This window comes from Thermobia domestica, chromosome 5 (genome assembly GCF_964235325.1).
Source record: "Thermobia domestica chromosome 5, izTheDome1.hap1.1, whole genome shotgun sequence".
Lineage (NCBI taxonomy): Eukaryota > Metazoa > Arthropoda > Insecta > Zygentoma > Lepismatidae > Thermobia > Thermobia domestica.
The window spans coordinates 281,776,284-281,798,173 of NC_137458.1; the positions used below are offsets into that span (position 1 = coordinate 281,776,284).

Sequence of the window (21,890 nt, forward strand, 5' to 3'; positions counted from 1 at the left end):
ACTTATAACGACAGGGACACGAACACAGAAACATCGAGGACAGTTAAAAATCATAGATGCTCTCCCGCCGGGAATCGAACTCGGGACACCATACACAAAAGGCGCACGTACTAGCCACTAGACCAGCGGGCAGGGCACTGCTAACTCTCTGTGTCGTTAGGGATTACGACCACTGTATTGCAAGCTATCACTTCTGTCGGTTGTATACTATGATCACATGTTTCTTCTTTGCTGGAAGAGTTAAACCTACATTCTATGTAATACATGAGGTATTTAGACCTACATCATCTTCATATAATGTAATAAAAGTGTCATGCTGGGAATAAGAAAAAGAACATTTTCCTTGGACAAAACGGAAACTATTGGTATCAGAAATATTTATCTACGAGGCATGCGCAGTAGTATATTTCAGAATAGTTACTGTTTAGTTCAGTAAACGAAGAAAGGGGTATAAAAAAGCAAATATGTCGAGTCAACGAGATCGACTAGAGTTGACAGAGGCGGAAGCAGATGTGTAGTAGTACAACAACTTTGTTAAATTGATAATTGGTTCTTTATTCTGTAGTAGATCGTATCACTACTTTACGGGAGAGCAGAGAGAGATTTACTAACGCTGTCATATAGTAAGCTTTAGTAACACGATCATACAGACACAAATGGATGTAACTGTGAGTACTACAACTTGGATTTAACGAAAGCCGTTTAGATATTCAGTGATTTGCATGGTTGTATAAGACACAATACAATTCTTCATACCTCAGCTTCCAGTAACTAGATACATGCAATTTCTGGATAGATACTGAAACTGCTGTCGGATTTTAATATATGACGTATTGCAGGATACAAAATGCTTTGCATTACTTGTTTGTTTGTAGATAGCTACTAGCTTAGTGTTCTGAAAGGTTGTGTATAAACTTGGGATAGTCAACTCCGGAATTATTACTTTTCGGACTCCCGAAAGTAAAACCGGACAAATTCCGGAATTCGGAAAATTCCGATTTTGGAATAATTCCGGAATTCGGAAAAATCCTGAATTTAGAAATTTCTGATTTCGTTTACATTCCGGAATTCGGAACAATCCGGATTTTTTTTAATCCGGAGTTTTTCTCAATTCCGGAATTTTCTAAATTCCGGATTCTTCCCGAGTTCCGGAATTCTTCTGAATTATGGAGTTTAACTGAATTCCATAATTTTCCGAAATCCGGAAAGTGAAAGTTCCGCTTCCGAAAAATAAATTTATTTTGGTTAATATGAATCGTGGCGGAAGTAAGTCTTTGACCAGGTAATGGCGACTTCTTTGAAAGAAATGGGGTGTATGAGATTTCAATCGGTCATATTTGTAGTTTCGTGTGGAGAAAAAACAAACTTGTGAACCAGCGGTTTAAGAACAACTCAAGTTATTAATGTAAACTTTTCCGACTTCATAAAGGAAATACGAAAGACATTTTGAGTCGAAGAAATATAACATACAAGTTTGCAAGCGGAGACAAAGAAACCTTACGTAACCAGACTAAAAACGAATCTTTTACCGCATAGCGATCGCGGTTGAGTGGTCAAGGTGCTTCTGTGAATGCACATTGTAATGTCTTTTTTTTAATTTTTATTTTACCATATTTTTTACAAATGTATTAATTCACTTTTTTTTTAAAATTCTTAATATGTTCATGTACTTTGTTTGTTCTTCTCAATAAAGAAGATTTAAAAAAAATCGCGGTTGAGTGGTCAAGGTGCTTGTGCGAATGCACATTGTAATGTCTTTTTTTTTTTTTTTTTTTTTTTTTTTTTTTACTTTAGGATTTAGGATTTTTGATGGCGATTGATCAGCGATAACATATGTTTTATATTCAGATATTTGAATACTTGGATGTTTCAATATTTGAACTATCAAATCTTCAGGAATAATAATAATAATAATAATAATAATAATAATAAACTAATAATAATTATTATTATCTCGTAGAAGATTAAAAGCTAGGAGCTAATTATCGCTCAGGTCATACCATTACAAGCAGAAGCGTGACATTTGGAAAGAATATTTCGGTTTGGTTTAGTGTTGCTCACAAGAAGAGGACTTTCTCATCTCGTTTCTAAAACAAATAGAATAACATGAGAATTAACATTTTACATTCGAGACGGGTCAAGGCTAACTCAAAATTTTCGTCTCTCTTTGGAGATGAGAATCGAGACGAGACGAAAAGTATCGTAAACATTTCCCTTCTTGTCTCGATTCTCGAAATAGTGTATGTCCATTCTGTAAGTAACAATTGGTCTGTAGACTGAATCTCATAGGCTATTTCGTTACATTATATTTCAGAGCTCATTGAATTTTGCTCTGTGTAGGTATTTTGTAGCAAAGCTTTTACATTTACCTCTGCATATCCTAAAAATTAGTTTAGTATATGCCTTACTGTTGCGTGATATTCAGTTATATTTATTATAGTTATTTTCCTTAAAACATACAGTAGAATACTTTCTACATGAAACTTCAATGGTACGTTGTAGTTTAAAATGTTGGTAGTTGCAGAGGTGTGTCTTGAAGCAGTAGCGTAGCCAGGATGTGTGTTTGGGGGGGGGGGGGCAAGTGCTGTTATAGACACATATAGAAAAATTACAAACAAAAAATATATAAACATAAAAATACATAAAAAATTACAAGTACAACATCAAAGTACCAAAGTACATTATCGGACCTCTTTGGGGGGGGCTCCGGTCCCCCTTTCCCTACGCCACTGTCTTGAAAGTACGTAACCCTTTCCCCGAAATCTCTACTTTTAAGTAAGTTTTGCCAAATTTCAACGGCAAGTTTAAAACTTTTATTATTATTATTATTATTATTATTATTATTATTATTATTATTATTATTATTATTATTATATCAACACCGTGTATAATCTTTAAAAGATATACGGTTTGTATCTGAATAGTAAAAGCTAATTGACTGTCGATCTCGGTCGTCGAGAAGTCTTCAGGAGGGAAGGACATCGGTCACGTTCTGGGTTTGAGTTCCGAAGGGGCAAGTTTTCGGGCTCGAGCCAAAAATTGTTAAAAGTTATAGGCTTCAGCCAAACATATTCAAAACAGCTGGGACCGGGTTTAGGCTTCTCAACGGCTCGAGCGGCTCGGCTTACAGCTCATTCACTATCGAACCGAACCAAGAAGTGAGCCGAGCCAACAGCTCACCCAACCGAGCCGATTTGAGCCATCGGCTTAGTTGAGCTGAATCGAAACGTGCCGATGGACTAATTTTAACTTAGCTGGCTTGAACCGGTTCACATGAGCCGAGTAGGGGACCCATCCCAACCGAGAAAGCTCGAGGCCATCGGCTCAATTGAGCTGAGTCGATGGCTCGTTCCAACTGAGCCGGCTCGGGTCATCGGCTCATCCCAACCGAGCCGACTCGAGCTGTTCGCTCAGTTGATACGAGCAGAGCCGGTTGATATAGCTACCCGAGTTGGTCTTTTGCTTGGGCTCAAAAATTCGACAGTGCAGGTCTCAGCCTTGATTTTAAGAACAACAGTATATACTTATATTGGTGATTACGACATTTGAGGCTGTCTCGTAATAATAAAAAAAACCCTTGTCTTCTCGTTATCTAGACGAGACGAGATACAAAAAAATTGCCCCACGAGATGCACTAAAATTACGAGACGAGACGCCCCCCTGTCGTGAGCAGCACTAAAAAGTATTCCATTATTAGTGCTTACATTTCTCATGGCTTTCGCTTTCCAGTCTAATCAGGCCATTATTTAAAAAAGAGTTAAAACGAGTTGAACGAGCGAGCGAGCCATTATCAAACTCGACTCAACTCGAAACTCGCCCTGGAAAACAGCTTGACCTTGATCGCTACGCGGTAAACGATTCGTCTTTAGTCTGGTTACGTTAGGTTTCTTTGTCTCCGCTTGCAAACTTGTATGTTATATTTTTTCGATTCAAAATGTCTTTCGTATTTATTTTATGATGTCCGAAAAGTTTACATTAATAACTTAAGTTTTCCTTAAACCGTTGGTTCACAAGTTTATATTTTCTCCACACGAAACTACAAATATGACAGATTGAATTCTCATACTCTCTATTTCTTTCAAAGGAGTCGCCATTACCTGGTCAAAGACTTATTTCCACCACGATTCATATTAACCAAAATAAATTCATTTCTTGGAAGCGGAACTTTCACTTTCCGGATTTCGGAAAATTATGGAATTCAGTTAAACTCCATAATTCAGAAGAATTCCGGAACTCGGGAAGAATCCGGAATTTAGAAAATTCCGGAATTGAGAAAAACTCCGGATTTAAAAAAAATCCGGATTGTTCCGAATTCCGGAATGTAAACGAAATCAGAAATTTCTAAATTCAGGATTTTTCCGAATTCCGGAATTATTCCAAAATCGGAATTTTCCGAATTCCGGAATTTGTCCGGTTTTACTTTCGGGAGTCCGAAAAGTAATAATTCCGGAATTGGCTATCCCTAGTTTATACACAACCTTTCAGAACACTAAGCTAGTAGCTGTCTACAAACAAACAAGTAATACAAAGCATTTTGTATCCTGCAATACGTCATGTATTAAAATCCGACAGCAGTTTCAGTATCTATCCAGAAATTGCATGTATCTAGTTACTGGAAGCTGAGGTATGAAGAATTGTATTGTGTCTTAAGTTTTTGTGTCTTATACAACCATGCAAATCACTGAAAATCTAAACGGCTTTCGTTAAATCCAAGTTGTAGTACTCACAGTTACATCCATTTGTGTCTGTATGATCGTGTTACTAAAGCTTACTATATGACAGCGTTAGTAAATCTCTCTCTGCTCTCCCGTAAAGTAGTGATACGATCTACTACAGAATAAAGAACCAATTATCAATTTAACAAAGTTGTTGTACTACTACACATCTGCTTCCGCCTCTGTCAACTCTAGTCGATCTCGTTGACTCGACATATTTGCTTTTTTATACCCCTTTCTTCGTTTACTGAACTAAACAGTAACTATTCTGAAATATACTACTGCGCATGCCTCGTAGATAAATATTTCTGATGCCAATAGTTTCCGTTTTGTCCAAGGAAAATGTTCTTTTTCTTATTCCCAGCATGACACTTTTATTACATTATATGAAGATGATGTAGGTCTAAATACCTCATGTATTACATAGAATGTAGGTTTAACTCTTCCAACAAAGAAGAAACATGTGATCATACTATACAACCCACAGAAGTGATAGCTTGCAATACAGTGGTCGTAATCCCTAACGACACAGAGAGGGAGCAGTGCCCTGCCCGCTGGTCTAGTGGCTAGTACGTGCGCCTTTTGTGTATGGTGTCCCGGGTTCGATTCCCGGCGGGAGAGCATCTATGATTTTTAACTGTCCTCGATGTTTCTGTGTTCGTGTCCCTGTCGTTATAAGTTATTAGAAAAAGCAAGTTAAACGAGTGAAGCAAGTAAAATTAGCAATAAGTAAGTTACTGAAACAGTTCGGTGAGTCAGTTAAAAAAAAAAAGTGGACAATGAACTGGCTGTTCGCGCCGTCCATGCGAGTACGAATCTATCTCGGCTTGATTTTTTTATCCATTTGAGAGAAAGTATTATTTCTTTTCGCTAAGGTTGTCACACTCTTCGTATTTTTCGCCGTCGTTCACAATTAAAGTAACTCGCTATTCTTATTCTTTCTACGAATGATGGATCTTCTCTTTGGCTTCATGTCAAACATGCACACGTAATGAGAAGACACTGTCGATAATAATAATAATAATAATAATAATAATAATAATAATAATAATAATAATAATAATAATAATAATAATAATAATAATAATAATAATAATAATATGAAATATTACTAGCTAACTCGTGTGTGTATTTCGACAATATAATTTTATATTATTATGTGGAAATAAGTAAGGCTGGCTGGTGTCCGCCCCCCCCCCTAATTTTTTCGATGCGCCTTATGGGTCCACGGTGTCCAACGTTGGTCCCATCTCACTATCACCTCCTGTTCTCTCGATATAAGTTATCGACATTTTGCCTAAAGAGGGCTCTGCTTGGCTCCATGACTACCCACGGGAATGACTCTTCGTTCATTTTTCATTGAAATCGCTTATTTTTCTGAGTACTATGAGTGCATACTGTCCAACGTTGCTCCCATCACTCAACAGTTTCCCGTTCTCTCGATATAAATTGCTAATATTTTGTTTGTAAGGGAGATATGGCGTTACAATTATTACGTTTGAAGAAGAATTGAGGAAGATATTTCCTTGCCATAAACAACACCTATTATTATTATTATTATTATTATTATTATTATTATTATTATTATTATTATTGTTATTGTTGTTTTACTTACCACTAATGTTGCCTACCTTTATTTGCAATGCAATGTGTTACTAAAAAGCAAATCAAATAACATTCCTCGCCATTCAGGCTCCCGAACTCGAATTACATGATTTATAGTTCTCTGTGTTAGAGGAAAGCACATTTATTATATTATTCTTTCAAATAACACGTTTCACAAGTTACTTCACTTTCAATGTGTAATTTCATATCATCACTAGCAATCATCTTGTTCCGATACGAAAATAACCCCCTCCTGCAAAAAAAAAAAAAAAAAAAAAAAAAAAAAAAAAAAAAAAAACCTGACCGTAGCGTAAAGAGCGTGAACATTCTTTATGCGATTAATCGGGTGCAATATTTCAATGTCTCTGCACACAAATATTTCAGTAAAAGAGGAAAAGTTATTCAAACTTTCTGAATACCCATTTATGGGCGAAATTTGGCGAAGTTTTTAAGAGTTTAAAGGGCCGCCATTTTGAACACTTTCGTCTGATTATTCTAGTTAACGAACTGAAGATATTTCAACAATTAATGTTTGTGCCAAGTTTCATCTCAATCCGCTGAAAATTAGGGTGGTTATGGCATTCACAAATAGCGTTATATATATACAGATAGATAGATAAACAGACACACAGAGGGAGAGAGAAAAAGTGTTTTGCTCCCTTCTCGCACCTGTGGTGCGTCAGAGCTAAACCGGGCCCCTTTGCAAAACGTATTGACCAGCCTAACCTAAACACAAACCTCTTACTTGCTAACGTAGAAACGTGGTCGGGAGGTGTAAGGCATGTAGAAATTGTATTTTTAATAACCATGGGTATGGTCTACTTCCATGTTTTTGTTTTTACTTTTTGCAGCTACATCGGAACGTTCAATTTTTATTCTTTACTAATTGCAAATGGCGTTTACATTCAAAATATGAGGAATTTTGTTGGCGTTTGTTCGGATATTTTTCTCTTTTGAAATGAAGAAAAGAATAAAAGCAATACACAAAGACAAAAAGTATTATCAGTACTAAACCTTACCAACAATAATTGCTACGAAAGACTAAATACGACCTCTTTTACCATCTCTCATGAGCTGCATGTATTATAAACCAAAAAGTTTTTAAAAATGTCCTCACCGAAGATTCGAACTGGCGACTTTTGCATTTGTAAGCCAGCACCTTAACCACTACACTAAGATCATGGCATGGCGAACATTTAGTTTTCGGCGTATTTGTTGTGTTTGTGTTTTATGTTCCCACTTCAACAATTTTTACTCTTTTTTCTAAGTTTAACAGCTGTTTGTGGCTTTCTCTTTCGGTGTCGTCTTTTATTTTAACTATGCACTATTCATATTCACAGCTTGTGTCCCTCTGCAATGTCTTATTCAGATTAAACTTTTCTTTTTGCCCCTCAGTAAACATTTGATTGATTTAATTCTCATACTCTCCACGGATGGAGAGCAGGAATGCCAGACTCGAAAAACAGGTGTACATTTACTTTCCTGACAGATAATACATAATACTCAATAACCACATTAAAGGTGCTTTAACACTTTTTGCCTCAAAATACATTTATTTTCTGTAAGTCAAAATACTTTCCAGTGAAACTGATGATAGGCAGTATACAATTGCATTGTAATGCTGATTATTAAATTTCTCATTGTTATTTACAAATTAAGAAAATTAGTCAATTAGTACTCCAATAAATAACCTTGCAACCTATTTCAAAGCTCAGTACCATCTTTTTCACTCCAAATTTCATTGAATCCAGATCTAAAGGGATTTTTTTTTAATCGGTTCATCCCTTCCATTTTCTTATATCAACTTACTGCTATCTCAAAAGTACAGATTTCATACTTTACCACGCCCTGTTGAACTAGAAAGTACTATATCTGTAAATGAACAATATCACTTTAATATTCTCCCTAAAGTATTCATTTCATTTCGACTACTTCAGTTGCCTACAATAAGCTTTTTCTTAATATCTGAACAGGATTTAGAAACAGATAGGTGAACTAGAATATGGTATGTATGCTTATCCTGCAAACTGCAGTGAGCTCCCTTTAATTCACTGTAGACCGGAGAAGGAATTTTGAAATCCATTAGAAGGAAGAGCCTTTGTGCGCTACCAAGCTAGAATAGCATTATTGCCTTTAAATCCAATACTCTTTGAACTCAGATAATAAATACAGAAGACTGTTTTGGCTTAAAACATTATGTACTTTAACTTTCTTACTTTCTATAATTTTTTATGCCCATGTTTCCATTTACGAAAGTAACAACTATTCCTAATTAATAGATGTACTTTACTTATTTCTTTGTGTGGCACATACCAGAACATGCGTGTATTTTGATTCTGGCAACAGTGACCTAGTATAGAAACCACGCTTCTTTCAAACTCTTTCTTTCTTCCGCTGTGCTCTGTTCGTTCTTTTTAGTTCCCATTTTCGTTCATTTGGTGGTACGTATTCCTGTTTCCATACCATATTTCTCTTACCCCCCCCTTTTTTTTTTTAACCCTGGTTGCCTTACCAGTGAAGATGGAACTAGCTTGTTTCGATACGTCTGGAGAATATTTAGTTTTTCCACGGGAGAATATATGGGTAAGTAACCATTTTTTTGTGAATTTGAATCATCCTCTCATGCGCCTACATAATTTTAAAGCAATTAAATGTTTTCACATAATGAAGTATTTTCTAATACAGTGTATATATCGCAGTTGTTTCCCTGTATTTAGAGAAAAACTTTCTTCTTCTCAATTCACTATAGACGAGCGTCATCTTGAAACAACTTCTTTCACTACGCTTTCCATTGATACTTACAGCCGTTTGCGAAGTGCTGTATGTCTTTATACCAACGAATTCGTCGCTATGGCGTCAGTTACTTGCTCTCAAAGAACCAAACTGCTTTGCAACTGGACAATGTTTACTTGTCAAAGCTTAGTTTACGCTGCGAATATTATCGATCCAGAATCTGACAGGCAGGTTAGCAGAATGATCGAAAACATCAACAGAAACTATCATCAAAGCTTGTCTGCCGATTGGCCCTATTGATCTATACAAGCCGGCATCCAGAACCAAGTTCTATTTGTCAGAAAATTGATCCTATTGATATATATATATATATATAAAATTGGCATTGCATATATATTGAATAGAATACTGATCCTATTCATCTACAGAAAAGAGCATCCAGAACCAACATACTGATTCTATTGATGTAAAGAAATTGGTATGCAAACCAGCCATGCTTGACAGTAGATTGATTCTATTGATTTACAGAAAATGATATCCAAAAACATTCGTATTTCTCGGTAGATTTAACTTGTTGATCTACAGAAACTAGCATTCACAATCAGATAAGGGTGTCAGCACATTGATCCTACCATCACAACCTAACTGTTAATGTGGGGTAGCATCGATTGGATGTGTGTTAGTAGGAGTATTTTTGGACATATTCTATGAAGCTCCCTATGACTGCACACACTTGGATACTGTGTAACACTTTTTAAGTAGTTTTACATAACGCTGATAGAATTGGTGCGTTATGGTACGAAAACAACGTATACTTAAGACAGTATGAATTCAACTATGTTGTGTTCTATATCAGAATTCATTGCTTGTAATTTCGGTACCCTTTTCGCTGATTCAGTGACTAGGGCCCCTGCCTTCGGTACACAAGCAGCTCGGTTCCCAGTTGAGAACATCGAACACATTCCACTGGTTCAGATTCAAGTTTAAACTGTAGAACTCTTCCATATAGGCTCACTGCTGACAAAAGACGTATATACAAAGAAAACAATCAACACAACAGTTAGAAATTTACCTTCTATAAGATCTAAAACTTCCTGATCTATCCTATCGAAGTGTTCTAATGAAGGTCCAAATTAGAAAGTGTCATCGAAATTATAAACAACGAAACAGCAATTTAGAATACAAACATAGGTGGTCAGATTGCATTTCCTTACCTTAAAGCTTTGAATAAACTGGTTGACTGAGAAATCACAAAAAAGGAACACTTCAATCAGAAATCGAAGAATTCGGTCTCCTAGATGAAATGACAGCTTCTCGGACATCACCAACTGAAAATAATAATAACAGTTTGAATAAAATTTTATGTGCAAATACAATTGAAAATTGCACTCTTAATACAGAGGACGTTCAAAACGTTTTGCACAATGGGCCATAAATTTTATAATAGTTGCACTCGGACCGTGAAATTTTGTGTGCGTGTATTTGTATCCTTTACGCTGAAGTTGTGTTGCACATTTTCTTTCTCTATTTACAGATACGCCTATAATGGAGAAGGAAGTAGACAACCGCAATCGTCAATGGTTAGGCACTGAATTCCTGTGCAAGATCGGCAATTACTCAGACACATCCATTCGACACAAATTGCTTCGTGTATATAGGGATAAAGCATTGGACCGCAGCAATGTCCAGTAATAGGTACAAAGGTTTCACAGTGGTAATTTCAATCAGCTGGGCTAACACGGTACGGCAGACCACCAACTGCAGTGAACGTTAACAAAGACCGTACTGACAAATGTGTAACCACATAATAGCTTATTGAAGCGACTGGGTTATCTGTGGGTAGTATTTTAACACTAATACAGTCTTTAGGTTACAGAAAACTTTGTGCCCATTGGGGAGAACACCTGCTCATAACTGAAAAGAAACAAATCTACTCTGTCAATCCCACAGAAGTATGGGATGTGAAGTAGTTCCTCAACCTCCTTAGAATTCGGATCTGGCCGCGTCCGATTTCTTTCTGTCGGGTCCCTCGAGGGAAAGACCATGAGACAATGCGAATGCAATAGAAAGTAGGATCTTAGGGACGTGGGAAATAACAACCTACAGTGGACTGATTTGATAGAGGATACAATCCAATGCTGAAGTTTTGTTTCTGTGCCCATAAACCTTTGGGTTTTTTAAAGCCATACTAATATAATATTAATTTGAAAGCTTAATAACAATAGCCTTATAAGTAGAAAGAAGGAAATGGAAGATTTATCCTCTTTTCCATAAGCGCATTCTTTATGAAGTTTATTAGATAATTTTCAGTGAATATTCAATCAACAAAATAACAAACCATAGTCAGAAGGAATTACAATAATTGTTGGTCTCTCGGTTTTACTGTAACAACTAGACGACTGGTGGTTCTCAACAGCTTCTCTTATAAGCATTACAAAATAAACGATGGTTAACACTTATAGTAAATAGAAGAATGCACGACTTGTAGATACTGTCTTTCTGTCCACCTTAATATTCAGACCCCATTTTGAATAGTACAGCATGCAAATAGCACCTCACTACTTGATGCGTATAAAAACACTGACTTTTAAGATTATCTCCACTTCTAATTGTCTTCAATATTGTCATTTGGTGTTTTCTTTGTTTATCCTCTCAAGCTTTCATATCTCGGAACTTTTATAGGAGCAGTGCCCTTGCTTTTTCAGTCCACAGTTTTCTCTTTGTAACGTACGGAAAGGGATTTCCCATTATGTATTTAAAAGAAGAACTGCAGAAATCGCTAATGACTTGAGTCGAGCATGTAAGCTTCGTTATAAAACTAAGTGTACTTTTCTTTAAGTCAGACTTTCACCTGTGAACATAATATTCTATCAAGACACTTTTATATATATATATATATACTCTCATTTAATTATTGCATTGAACTTTTTCATTACCATTCATTTGTACAGGGTGATCCAATAAAATTTACCACATTTTAAAGGCAAATAAAACAAAGATATTGCAGACCGAAACTTCTTATTCAAAAACATAAAATGGTATTAAAAACAATTTCTAATTACTTTGTTCTGATTTGAATTACTATGAAATGACACAATTATTGCCAATAACACCAAATAAAATCTTTCATTTTTTGATCAGCTGTGGCGCTGTCAGTGGAGGACGAGAAGAGTAGGGGTCGTCGCTTCCGCTCACCATTCTCCTGCCGCTTTCTGTTGTCATTATTGTTTGCTCAAGAGCTCATCATGCATATACAGTCGAAATGTTTCTTTAAAAGCAACAGTTCTATGATTACAGTATAAAGAGCTTTTTGCTTAAAGTTTGTTATTCCAGTAATGAAAATATTCCTGGTCGGAAGACTATCTTGCACTGGGTCGCGAATGTGTGAACGACTGATCCACCGCCGGAAAAAGAAAAAAAAAAATCATCTGGTTGATCTAAAAGTGCTCGTATACCTGAGAATATTGAGCCTATGCGACAGTCTGTTTTGCAGTTCCCTTCTGCAAGGAAGCGTGTTGCAAGTGTGTTGGGCTTTCTAGGGAAAGCGTAAGAAGAATTTTATAAGAAGACCTGCACTTTTACCCTTATTACAAATTATTTTCAATACCATTTAATATTTTCGAATAAACAACTTTCTATCTGTAATACTTTTTGTTTCATTCGCCTTTAAAATGTGGAAGGTTTTAATGGATCATCCTGTACTTTCAATACTTCCTTTAATGTAAATGGTGTAATGGTAGAACAATACTCTGTAGTTGATTGTATTTAAAATGAAATGAAATGAAATCTTTGAGTTTTACGTCCCACGGTTATGCCGGTTTGGCTAAAGGAGACGATGATGATGAGAGATGAGTGAAATGGTGGAATGAAGAAAGTGGGAGAAAACGGGAGAACCCCGAGAAAACCCACGAGCACGGTGTTTGTCCACCGTAGTTTACACGGCGCGAGCTCGGATCAAACCAGGGAGCCTAAGCACCGGAGGTGAACGCTCTACCACTGAGCCACCTCTTGATTGTATTTAATTCAAATTGCACGACTCATAGTGGTCTGGTCTCTCCTAAATATTTGAAAAGTGACCAAAACCACATGAAAAAAGTCACCAAACTTTCATCAAAAAGTAACTTTAAACCTTGATGCCAAACTAAGGTATAAATTGAATTTTACTTTTTTTTTTTTTTTTTTTTTTAAACCAACATGGTGCCGGGTGGATCATAGCTGAAATACGTAATGTTTTAATATGTTAAGATTAAAAAAAAATTTACTTAAGTTTGTTAGCTAATAGAAGAAATTGGATTACTTCTGTTTAGAGATTCATTATTAACTACGTATTTGCACGGTTTTAGAAGAAAGAATAGACACAGAAGGGCTCTCAAACTCACCTTGAGAGCTTAAGCACCCATCAACCACCCATTGTGCTTTACAAAGAATAAAAGGCTGAAGTGAGAATAAAGCTGACTTGGTTCACACTGAAGTTTTCAGAAGAATAATAAGTAACAAGTTTCTGCCTTTGTGCTTTTATTTTTATAATATTTTTCTTAGAAAACTGCCAATGCAAAACATAAATCACACGAAAAAATGACTTTACCCTCCCTCCTCAAGGTAACTTTTAGTGACAAACTTGAAAAAAAAAGTAACTTTTAGTTTAAAAAAAAAAAAGTGACTTGCTATGAGCCCTGAAATTACGACTGAGTGAACGATTATTTTGAGTTCAACCTATTCAGCACCAAGCAGACTAAATCATCCTAACTGGGATCGAACCGCGGACCACACGCATTAGCCACTTAAATACGTTTAAATTAAGAATACAGATACACTGAGTAACATTAAAACATACCTCTTCAAACACTCTGCTGAATAAGACCATTGAAGGCTGAACATTGAATGCAGTAACTTCTATAAGAGAAGATATGTGATATGGAAGGCTGCGATGGACGGAACTCATTACTGTGGCCACTCCAAATATCAACACTATTGGTAGCGTTTGCACAGAAGTACTGAAATCAAAAGCAACAAGATAGCCATTAAAAATATAAATCAGTAAATTCAGCTTCTTTCATAATCACTTAGTACTAAAGCCTGATAATTAATAGAAATAATGAACAAGATAGCCAGACTAATTCTATTCTGTACTACATTTCTCTGAGCTTAGCGTTTGGACAAAGTATACGGTGTTAATGTGCATTTTTAAATAAGGATTTCAATAACTATTACGCTCCTCAATCCGTTCTTCCATTTCTCCGTTTTCCGTGATAGCTATGTATGTGTATGTGCTTTTATAATTGGGAAGTGCGTGTTTTTTTTTTTTTTTTTTTTTTTTTTTTTAAGTTATGTAAAACAAACATGAATGCGGTCATCTGATGGACCAAAGCAGATGCTTATAAGATCAATCTATACTAGTCCTACGCAATGCGGTGTCAAGCTGACTCTGCCACGCTTTCCTGGTATTTTCCGACAGAAAATAAGACTTTACTTACTTCATTTATACTTCAAAATTAAAATATTTTTGAATATCTACGTTAAATGTATTTCGACTTGTTACTTTTTCATTAGATCAAGTCACTTAAGCGGTATTTTTGACTTCCTTCTAACAGCTACTTAAGTAACAATACTTTTATGTAGTAAAGTAACCATCATTTCAAAACATAAATCATTTCCGAATCAAATACTGACTTCTGTGTATTTGATTCAAATGCATATTATCTTGGACGTTTAAAATATACGGCATTATGTAACATTAACAATGATAAATTTCAGAAGTTGAAGAAAAATGATGGGTTTGTATTGTTGTTTGTATAATTTTGCTTTCTTTCTTTCTTTTTATCTATCTTCATTTCTTTTTGTAAATATGCGATCTTACCAAATTTCATATTCGTTGCAACACGGCGACGCTCAATGAGGCCTGGAGCTACCAGAGACCACATATTCGCTGCACGCAAGTCTTCTGTTGTAATAATCTTCGTGATACGTAAATTAAACGAATTGGCTTTAAATAGTTCTTTTTTTTTTTTTTATACATTAGTATTATAATTATGGTAGCATTAATACTAGTTGTTGTTGCTGTTATTGTAGTGATGGTGGGCTGAAATCGTCAGATGGTGCCCACACATCTACAGATATTAGTCAGGTGTGCTCGACCATAAGAAACTTCATGTAGCAAAACACGCACGGCTTAGAATTGAAACACCGGAACTGACCATTCTACCATTGAATCATCGTTTTCCTAATATGGTTACAGTCTTCTAAGCTCTGCAAAGCTGCCACGCTTATAAGACGAGAGATCAGGTATGCTAATAAGAAATAACTACTAATTACTTAGAAATTAACGTGTTTAAAAGATAAGTCCTGATGTCATATGTTAAGTCACTCACATGAAGCTGCCATCCAAAGGCAAAAGATCATATCTGTTGAAAAATTGGTTTTGAGAAAAATCAAGAGTTTTCTGTTTATTTATTCATTTTTAAATGTAACGTATCATGATTACATACTGAGGCTAAGGGAAACGGTGATGATAAAATGGATGATAATGGTATGAGGTTCTGGGTTCGATTCGAGTCTTTGGCACGTAAATAATGCTCATATCTAAAGCACTGGATTTAATCTCGGATATCCCTATCATTTTAAAATTGGAACGATTCTGGTACAAGAATAATTTATCATGCAACTAACACAGGAAAAACAAAACAAACAAAAAAGAAGAAGAAGAAGAAGAAGAAAAGAAATGTAGCGTTTCTCGAATGAAACATTTGTTTGACTCCCAGTTCCGTCCTCATACAGCTTGGCTTGGAATATAACAACTATAGCATACAAAATCAAGAATCAAGTTTGTGTAATTTCAGATCCTAGATGTACTAATGACAAGCAAAAAGATACCAACCACTGCTTCACTCACTGTTGACCTATTACACATACATTCAGAGCACTTACCTTAACGTCCGTTCAATACCTTAAAATCTAACTTTAACGTAGAAAACAATATCGATTTTCACTGTAAACATTCTATTACGGCACTGAGAGAAATATCTATAAAAATTATGGCACAAGGAATTTACAGTGGAACATCATATGAAATATACACTAAGAGTCTATATTTTTACTTCTTTTCTTTTTATTATTATCTGAATCGTAGGCAAATCGCGTGCACACCTAAAATATCTTATATAAAATGCAAAAATAACACACTAAACTTTATATACTTATTTTGCACTCAAAAGTATTATTCCGCATATTATTTTTGTTGTATTCCTCCTTTTGTACATGATGGTAATACGCGCACAAGAACGAAACGGAATATTGATGATGTCATGGCAACGCAATATAGGATGATGAGTTGCTTTATGCTGAAATATCACTGCACATGTTGTGTTAATAGTTTGTTGTTGGGATCTCATCGTTAACAAAAGTTGTCTTGGTGTTTCAGGAATTCTGGCACAGCATTAGCAAGAAAACATCTTCAATTCTGTCTTTTTGGTCAGTCGTATTCCTCATCATAACACAGGAAAAAACGCCAACTGCCTCGTTCTCTTTTGCTCTAGGACTTAAAGGCTATAGGTAAGGGAGATAGTTCCATTAAAGCACTGTTGCTAAAGAACACTAAATGTCCGCAATTGCTGTAGTCGTTTGTATTCTCTGCTTTGATATTTAGTGATGAGTTAACACAGTTTTGTCTTCATTACCTCGTCTCTTGGGTAAAACACGCAAAACGAACAGCGTGTGATCTGACGTCACAGAAACAAGAACTGGTGGCAACCGACTGAGTTACGATAAATTCACCAGCTGTTAATCTTTGTCTACATTTGGGCAAGTTATTGTTCTCACAACGTAAAATAAAATTCTAAGAAGACAGGGGATCCGTTTGGGGAACAACATCACAATGATGGAGTGGCGGGGCGTAAAAATGATTATGACAAATCTATTGTGCTATAATGGTGGAATAAAGGAAGTGGGAGGAAATGGGAGAACCCGAAGAAAACCCACGTATAAAATGTTCGCCTACCACAGAGTTCAGTTGGCGCAGGCTAGGATCGAACCAGGGACTCTTTACACCAGAGATGAGCGCCCAACCACTGAACCACCGTGTTTAGCTATAAGACGCCAGTTTACGGATAAGGTAGGGCTTATACCTATGATAACGTCGCTAATATTACTGTCTCTCCACCTTTGTCACTTAATACTCCATAGTTAAAAGATCTGTCTGATGTTAATAACTCAATTTCGACCAGATCTGTATATATATGGACTTTCACCTATGAATGGTAGCTTTATAATTACATTTTGCACTTTCGACGCAAGTGTTTTAAAATTTAAAAAGACCTCTTGATAAATCGGTTGTTTATGTAGAATAACTTTTTACGGTAATAGTTCAGCGACCATGTACGTGTTAACGCTAAGGGGCTGCTAAAAAATACGTATCCCAACCCAGGAGTGCAGGTAGAATGATGAAACAACAGTTTTTAAGAAAAAAATCTTTATGTAAAAATACAAGTCTTCATATTAATAACGAAATTTTTATTGTGTTTTGCAGACTCCTGAAGTGATTGTGTGCGCCCAACCAGCGAATTTCACGAACATCGAGATCAGAGCAGTCATCAAATTTTTGTTCCACCTAAGAAAGTCTGCGAAACAAATTTATGAGGAAATCAGTGAAACAATATGGGACTCTCCTTCGTCATATGCAGTGGTAAAGAAATGGGTGGCGCAATGTAAACATGCCAGTTTCTCAACAGATCACAATCCACGTGAAGGAAGAAGAAAAAAAAAAAAAAAAAGTGACTTGTGTCAGAAATTGTAGATGTAGATTTTTTTCTTTTTCTTTTTTTTTTTTTTTTTAATGATATGGCTATCATGTTATTGAACACAGAAATGAAAACACTACGAACTCATATTACAATACAACGATTTAATCAAACTAATATACCACAATAGTGTAATTAAAATATACTTACCTTAAAACTTCAATAAATCTATGTAGCACCTGATGAGGAAAAGCTTCGAAATCCTCTAACACAATCACAAGACGAGGCATATTTGAATCGTGGCTAACTTTTCGTTTGCACAAATTATCTTTAATTGGATCACTATCAACTGGCTCTTCTGTTGCTTGCGCAGCCTTCTTTGGCGTGTTTCTTTTATCTTTAACTGGACTACTTATAACTGTCTCTTCTGTTGATTGCGTAGATTTCTTAGGCGTGTTTCTTTTAAGTTTCGGTGATTTCAATATAGATTTTCTTGGAGATGTTTTAATTTTGGACGGAGATGCTAATGAAGAAGCACTTTCTAGTAAAGATAAGTCATTCCCGCAACTATCGGTCACATCGCCAAGATATGAACTTAGTCTTCTGGAATTTTTATTTATGGTTTTCGATTCACCAACAGGAAACACCGTTCTATAATACCACTTTTCGAGAACGTCCATATTCCACTGGTGTTTTTTTAAAGTACCGTCCCAGGTATTACTATCATCATCATCATCATCCTAAATCAAAGATATAAGATTTATGCTGAAAATAGGAGTTCTAGCAAATTAAAAAGTACACAAGTTAAAAATGTTAAATTAAAAATTATGTAATTACGAAAAACTAAAGAAACAAAAAAATTAAATTAAGTTTTACGTCCCACGCAATGCCGACTAGGCTAAAGAAGACGGTGATGATGAGAAATAACGGAAATGGTGGAATGAAGAAAGTGGGAGGAAACGGCAGATTCCCAAGAAAACCCACGCACACAGTGTTTGTCCACAACAAAGTTCACTTGGCGCGAGCTGGGATCGAAACAGAGACCCTATGCACCACAGTTGAACACTCTACCATCGATCCACCGCGGCCCTAAAAACAAAAGAAAGAAAAACAGATGTACCCCATAAAATATACTGCAAAGATAACGACATCTAAGATAGGTAGGATACTCATTCTGAGAACGTCTAAAGTTAAATAAAGATACCATTGGGTAAGTGAAGAAGATATAAGATTAAAAGATCAATAGCTTGCCTCAAGCATCTAAGAAAGCGTAGCCTAAGTATGCGTTTACATCTATCGGAGTGTTGTCGAACAATCGACAAGAGCAGAAATACATCGCAAATAATTGGCCTATTCACATCTACAGCATCAGGCGATTGGCCGTTTGAGCCTGCTAGAACCAACCAAAACCCGTCTGGACATTTGCACGAATGACAGCTAAGGAAACATTCTCGACAATGGGAGCTAATACATTATTATTAAAACGCCCGTCCGAGTATTGGATGAGAGAACAAGAATTGTCAATTACAAAGAAAACAGTTTGCGAATTTGAAAACTATGTAAGAAGGACAAAAGAGGCTACCTTTTAGTGGCTGATTTATGTTCCTAAAGTTATTTTGAGCTGAGATGTGGATATGCAATTCATTTAGACGTATATTGAACCATATTTAAAGTAGATCATGAACACAAACTCTATTCTAAGCACGTTCCATTGGCCTGTTACAGCATATTTTGGATTCAGCTTTTGAACTGTTTTCAGCATCACCATCCTTTTATAAAACTACGTAATAATTTTACAAATATATAAATGCCTAGAAATATGTGAAAAGCATATTTGTTTCAACTCTGACACATTATGCAGTTTATTTTCACATTTGTTTATATAAACCTTCATTACAATTACGAAGTAAATAGATTTTACTTTAGCCGACTGAATTGAAACATTGACACATTAGTTCTCTGTAAATTCGAAATCCAGTATACATAGTAGTGGAAAACAACAAAGCGCAAAACATAAAAATCAATGTTGCCAGTTGTTTATGACCTCGTTACAATAAAATCGAATGAATTTTGGACAGTCAATACCTACTTCAAGTTAGTTTTTTTTTATCATGTTACTTTTTAAAGAGTGTATCCTGTGAAAAAAAAAAAAAATATTTTCATTATTGCTTTCTTATTAGCAACCTTAATGTATTCATTGACCATGCCTTTAATATTGCCTTGCCGATATAAAACTAATAACATTCTCAAAACACTTCATTACATTCTCAATAATAATAATGTTATTATTAAGTATTCTGCCTTTCGGCAGGTCCTGGGACTAGAGTTATTATTATTATTATTATTATTATTTTAAAGATTTGGGCCTGGAAATGTTTGTTCCACTTTTGTCGATCTTTAGCTTCCTCTTTTAACTCCCAATATTTTCTCCTATCTTTCAAATCATCGATCAGCTGTGTTCTTCTTCTTCCTATTCCTCGCTTCCCTTCCATCTTTCCTTCTATGGTGGTGTGAAGAAGACAATTTCTTCGCAAGATTGTCCAATCCAATTAGCCTTTCTACGAAGGATGGTGGATAGAAGTGTCCTCTTCTCTCCTATTCGTTTTAAAACCTTCGTTTGTTGCTCTCTCTGTTCATTTTATCTTCTCCATCTTCCTCCAACACCACATTTCGAAGCTCTCCAAATATTTCTTCTCTTCGAAGCTCTCCAAATATTTCTTCTCCAACTTCCGTAATGTCCAAATCCCTGAACCATACAATCCAATGCTCTATATACAGCACTTGACCAACTTCTTAAGTCCAATATTGAGTCTGCTAGTTAAGAGTTGCCACACCGTTGAAGTTCCATTATTTCTTCACATATCTGTTCCATGTCTTTGGCTTTGTCCGTTTCTCCTCTCAATTCATTGTTCAGCCTTCTTATATTCATTGATGTCCTTGTTTTTTGTTCTTCTACGTTCTTCCATCTTCTTAAGCATCGCTTCAGTTATCCATGGTTTTCTCGGTGCTCTTTCCATCCTGCCAATGTTATTGTGGAGTGTGTGAAGTAGAATTTGTTTAACTTTTCTCCAATTATTCTCTATATTGCCAACCTTATCTCCCATTGCACAGAAATTTTCTTCAATCTCTTCTTTCACATCATCGTTGATATTTCTTAGTCGCTCTAAGTTACATTTTCGATTTCTCCTCCCATTTTTCTTGATCGACTTTAACCAGGTTTGCACTTCCGCCATCAGGAGATTGTGATCCGAATCAATGTCCGCTCCTGGCAGTGTCTTCTCATCTCGTACACTATTCCTGAAACGTTGCTTCACAAGAATGTAATCGATTAGTAGCGTTTCTTATCTCCTGAACTTTTCCACGTGTACAGCTTGTTTTTTCTTTTCTTAAACCACGTGTTCATCTCCACCAGATCATGTTGCCTACAGAAATCGATATGCATTTGACCTCGTTCGTTTCTTCTACCTAGTCCAAATGGTCCCACTACCTTATTCGCAGCTCCTTCTCCTACGCTGTTGAAGTCTCCCATTACTACGGCGTTGAGGAGGAAGTCTCCCGTTACCTCTTTCTTCCTGATGCAATATGTCACTAATCTGATCATACAATACTTCTACTTCATTACCATCATGGTCGATTGTTGGCATATACACTTGTATTATCACAATATCCACTGGTTTTGCATGTAGTTTTACAAACACCAAGCGGTCGCTGCAGTATTCCAATTTGGTTACACTTCTTGCTACTTCGTTCTTCATTGCTATCGCGACACCATTCTCGGCCTTATCGCCACCCGAATAGTATATTCTGCGATTTTCCGATACTATCTCATCTTTCCCTGGCCATCTCACTTCACTCAAGCCCACTATGTCCACTTTACATTTGTCCATTTCCACTTTTAAATTTTCAAATTTCCCCTCACGTCGTAGAGTCCGTACGTTCCAGGTTCCTATTCTGAAATGAAAGTTATTATTATTTTCTCCTCTGATGATTCTTCCCGGAGTAGTCCCCACCCGGAGATCCGAACGGGGACTATTTCACCTCCGAAATTTTATACCTCAGGAAGAACGATCATATTTATTTATTCTCCTCCTTCGTCCCTTCTGGG

At 36.0% G+C, this 21,890-nt stretch overlaps 1 protein-coding gene across 1 annotated transcript in view; it reads right to left on the reverse strand.

Moving 5' to 3' along the window:
- Orc3 (origin recognition complex subunit 3) overlaps positions 1 to 21,890 on the reverse strand; it is a 103,903-nt gene that overhangs the window by 66,177 nt on the left and 15,836 nt on the right. Inside the window, exons 5-7 of the mRNA XM_081760155.1 lie at positions 17,996 to 18,525; positions 13,888 to 14,047; positions 10,268 to 10,381 (exon numbers count right to left, since the gene is read on the reverse strand). Coding sequence (XP_081616281.1) covers positions 10,268 to 10,381; positions 13,888 to 14,047; positions 17,996 to 18,525 — 804 coding nt within the window. The remainder of the gene's footprint in view (positions 1 to 10,267; positions 10,382 to 13,887; positions 14,048 to 17,995; positions 18,526 to 21,890) is intronic.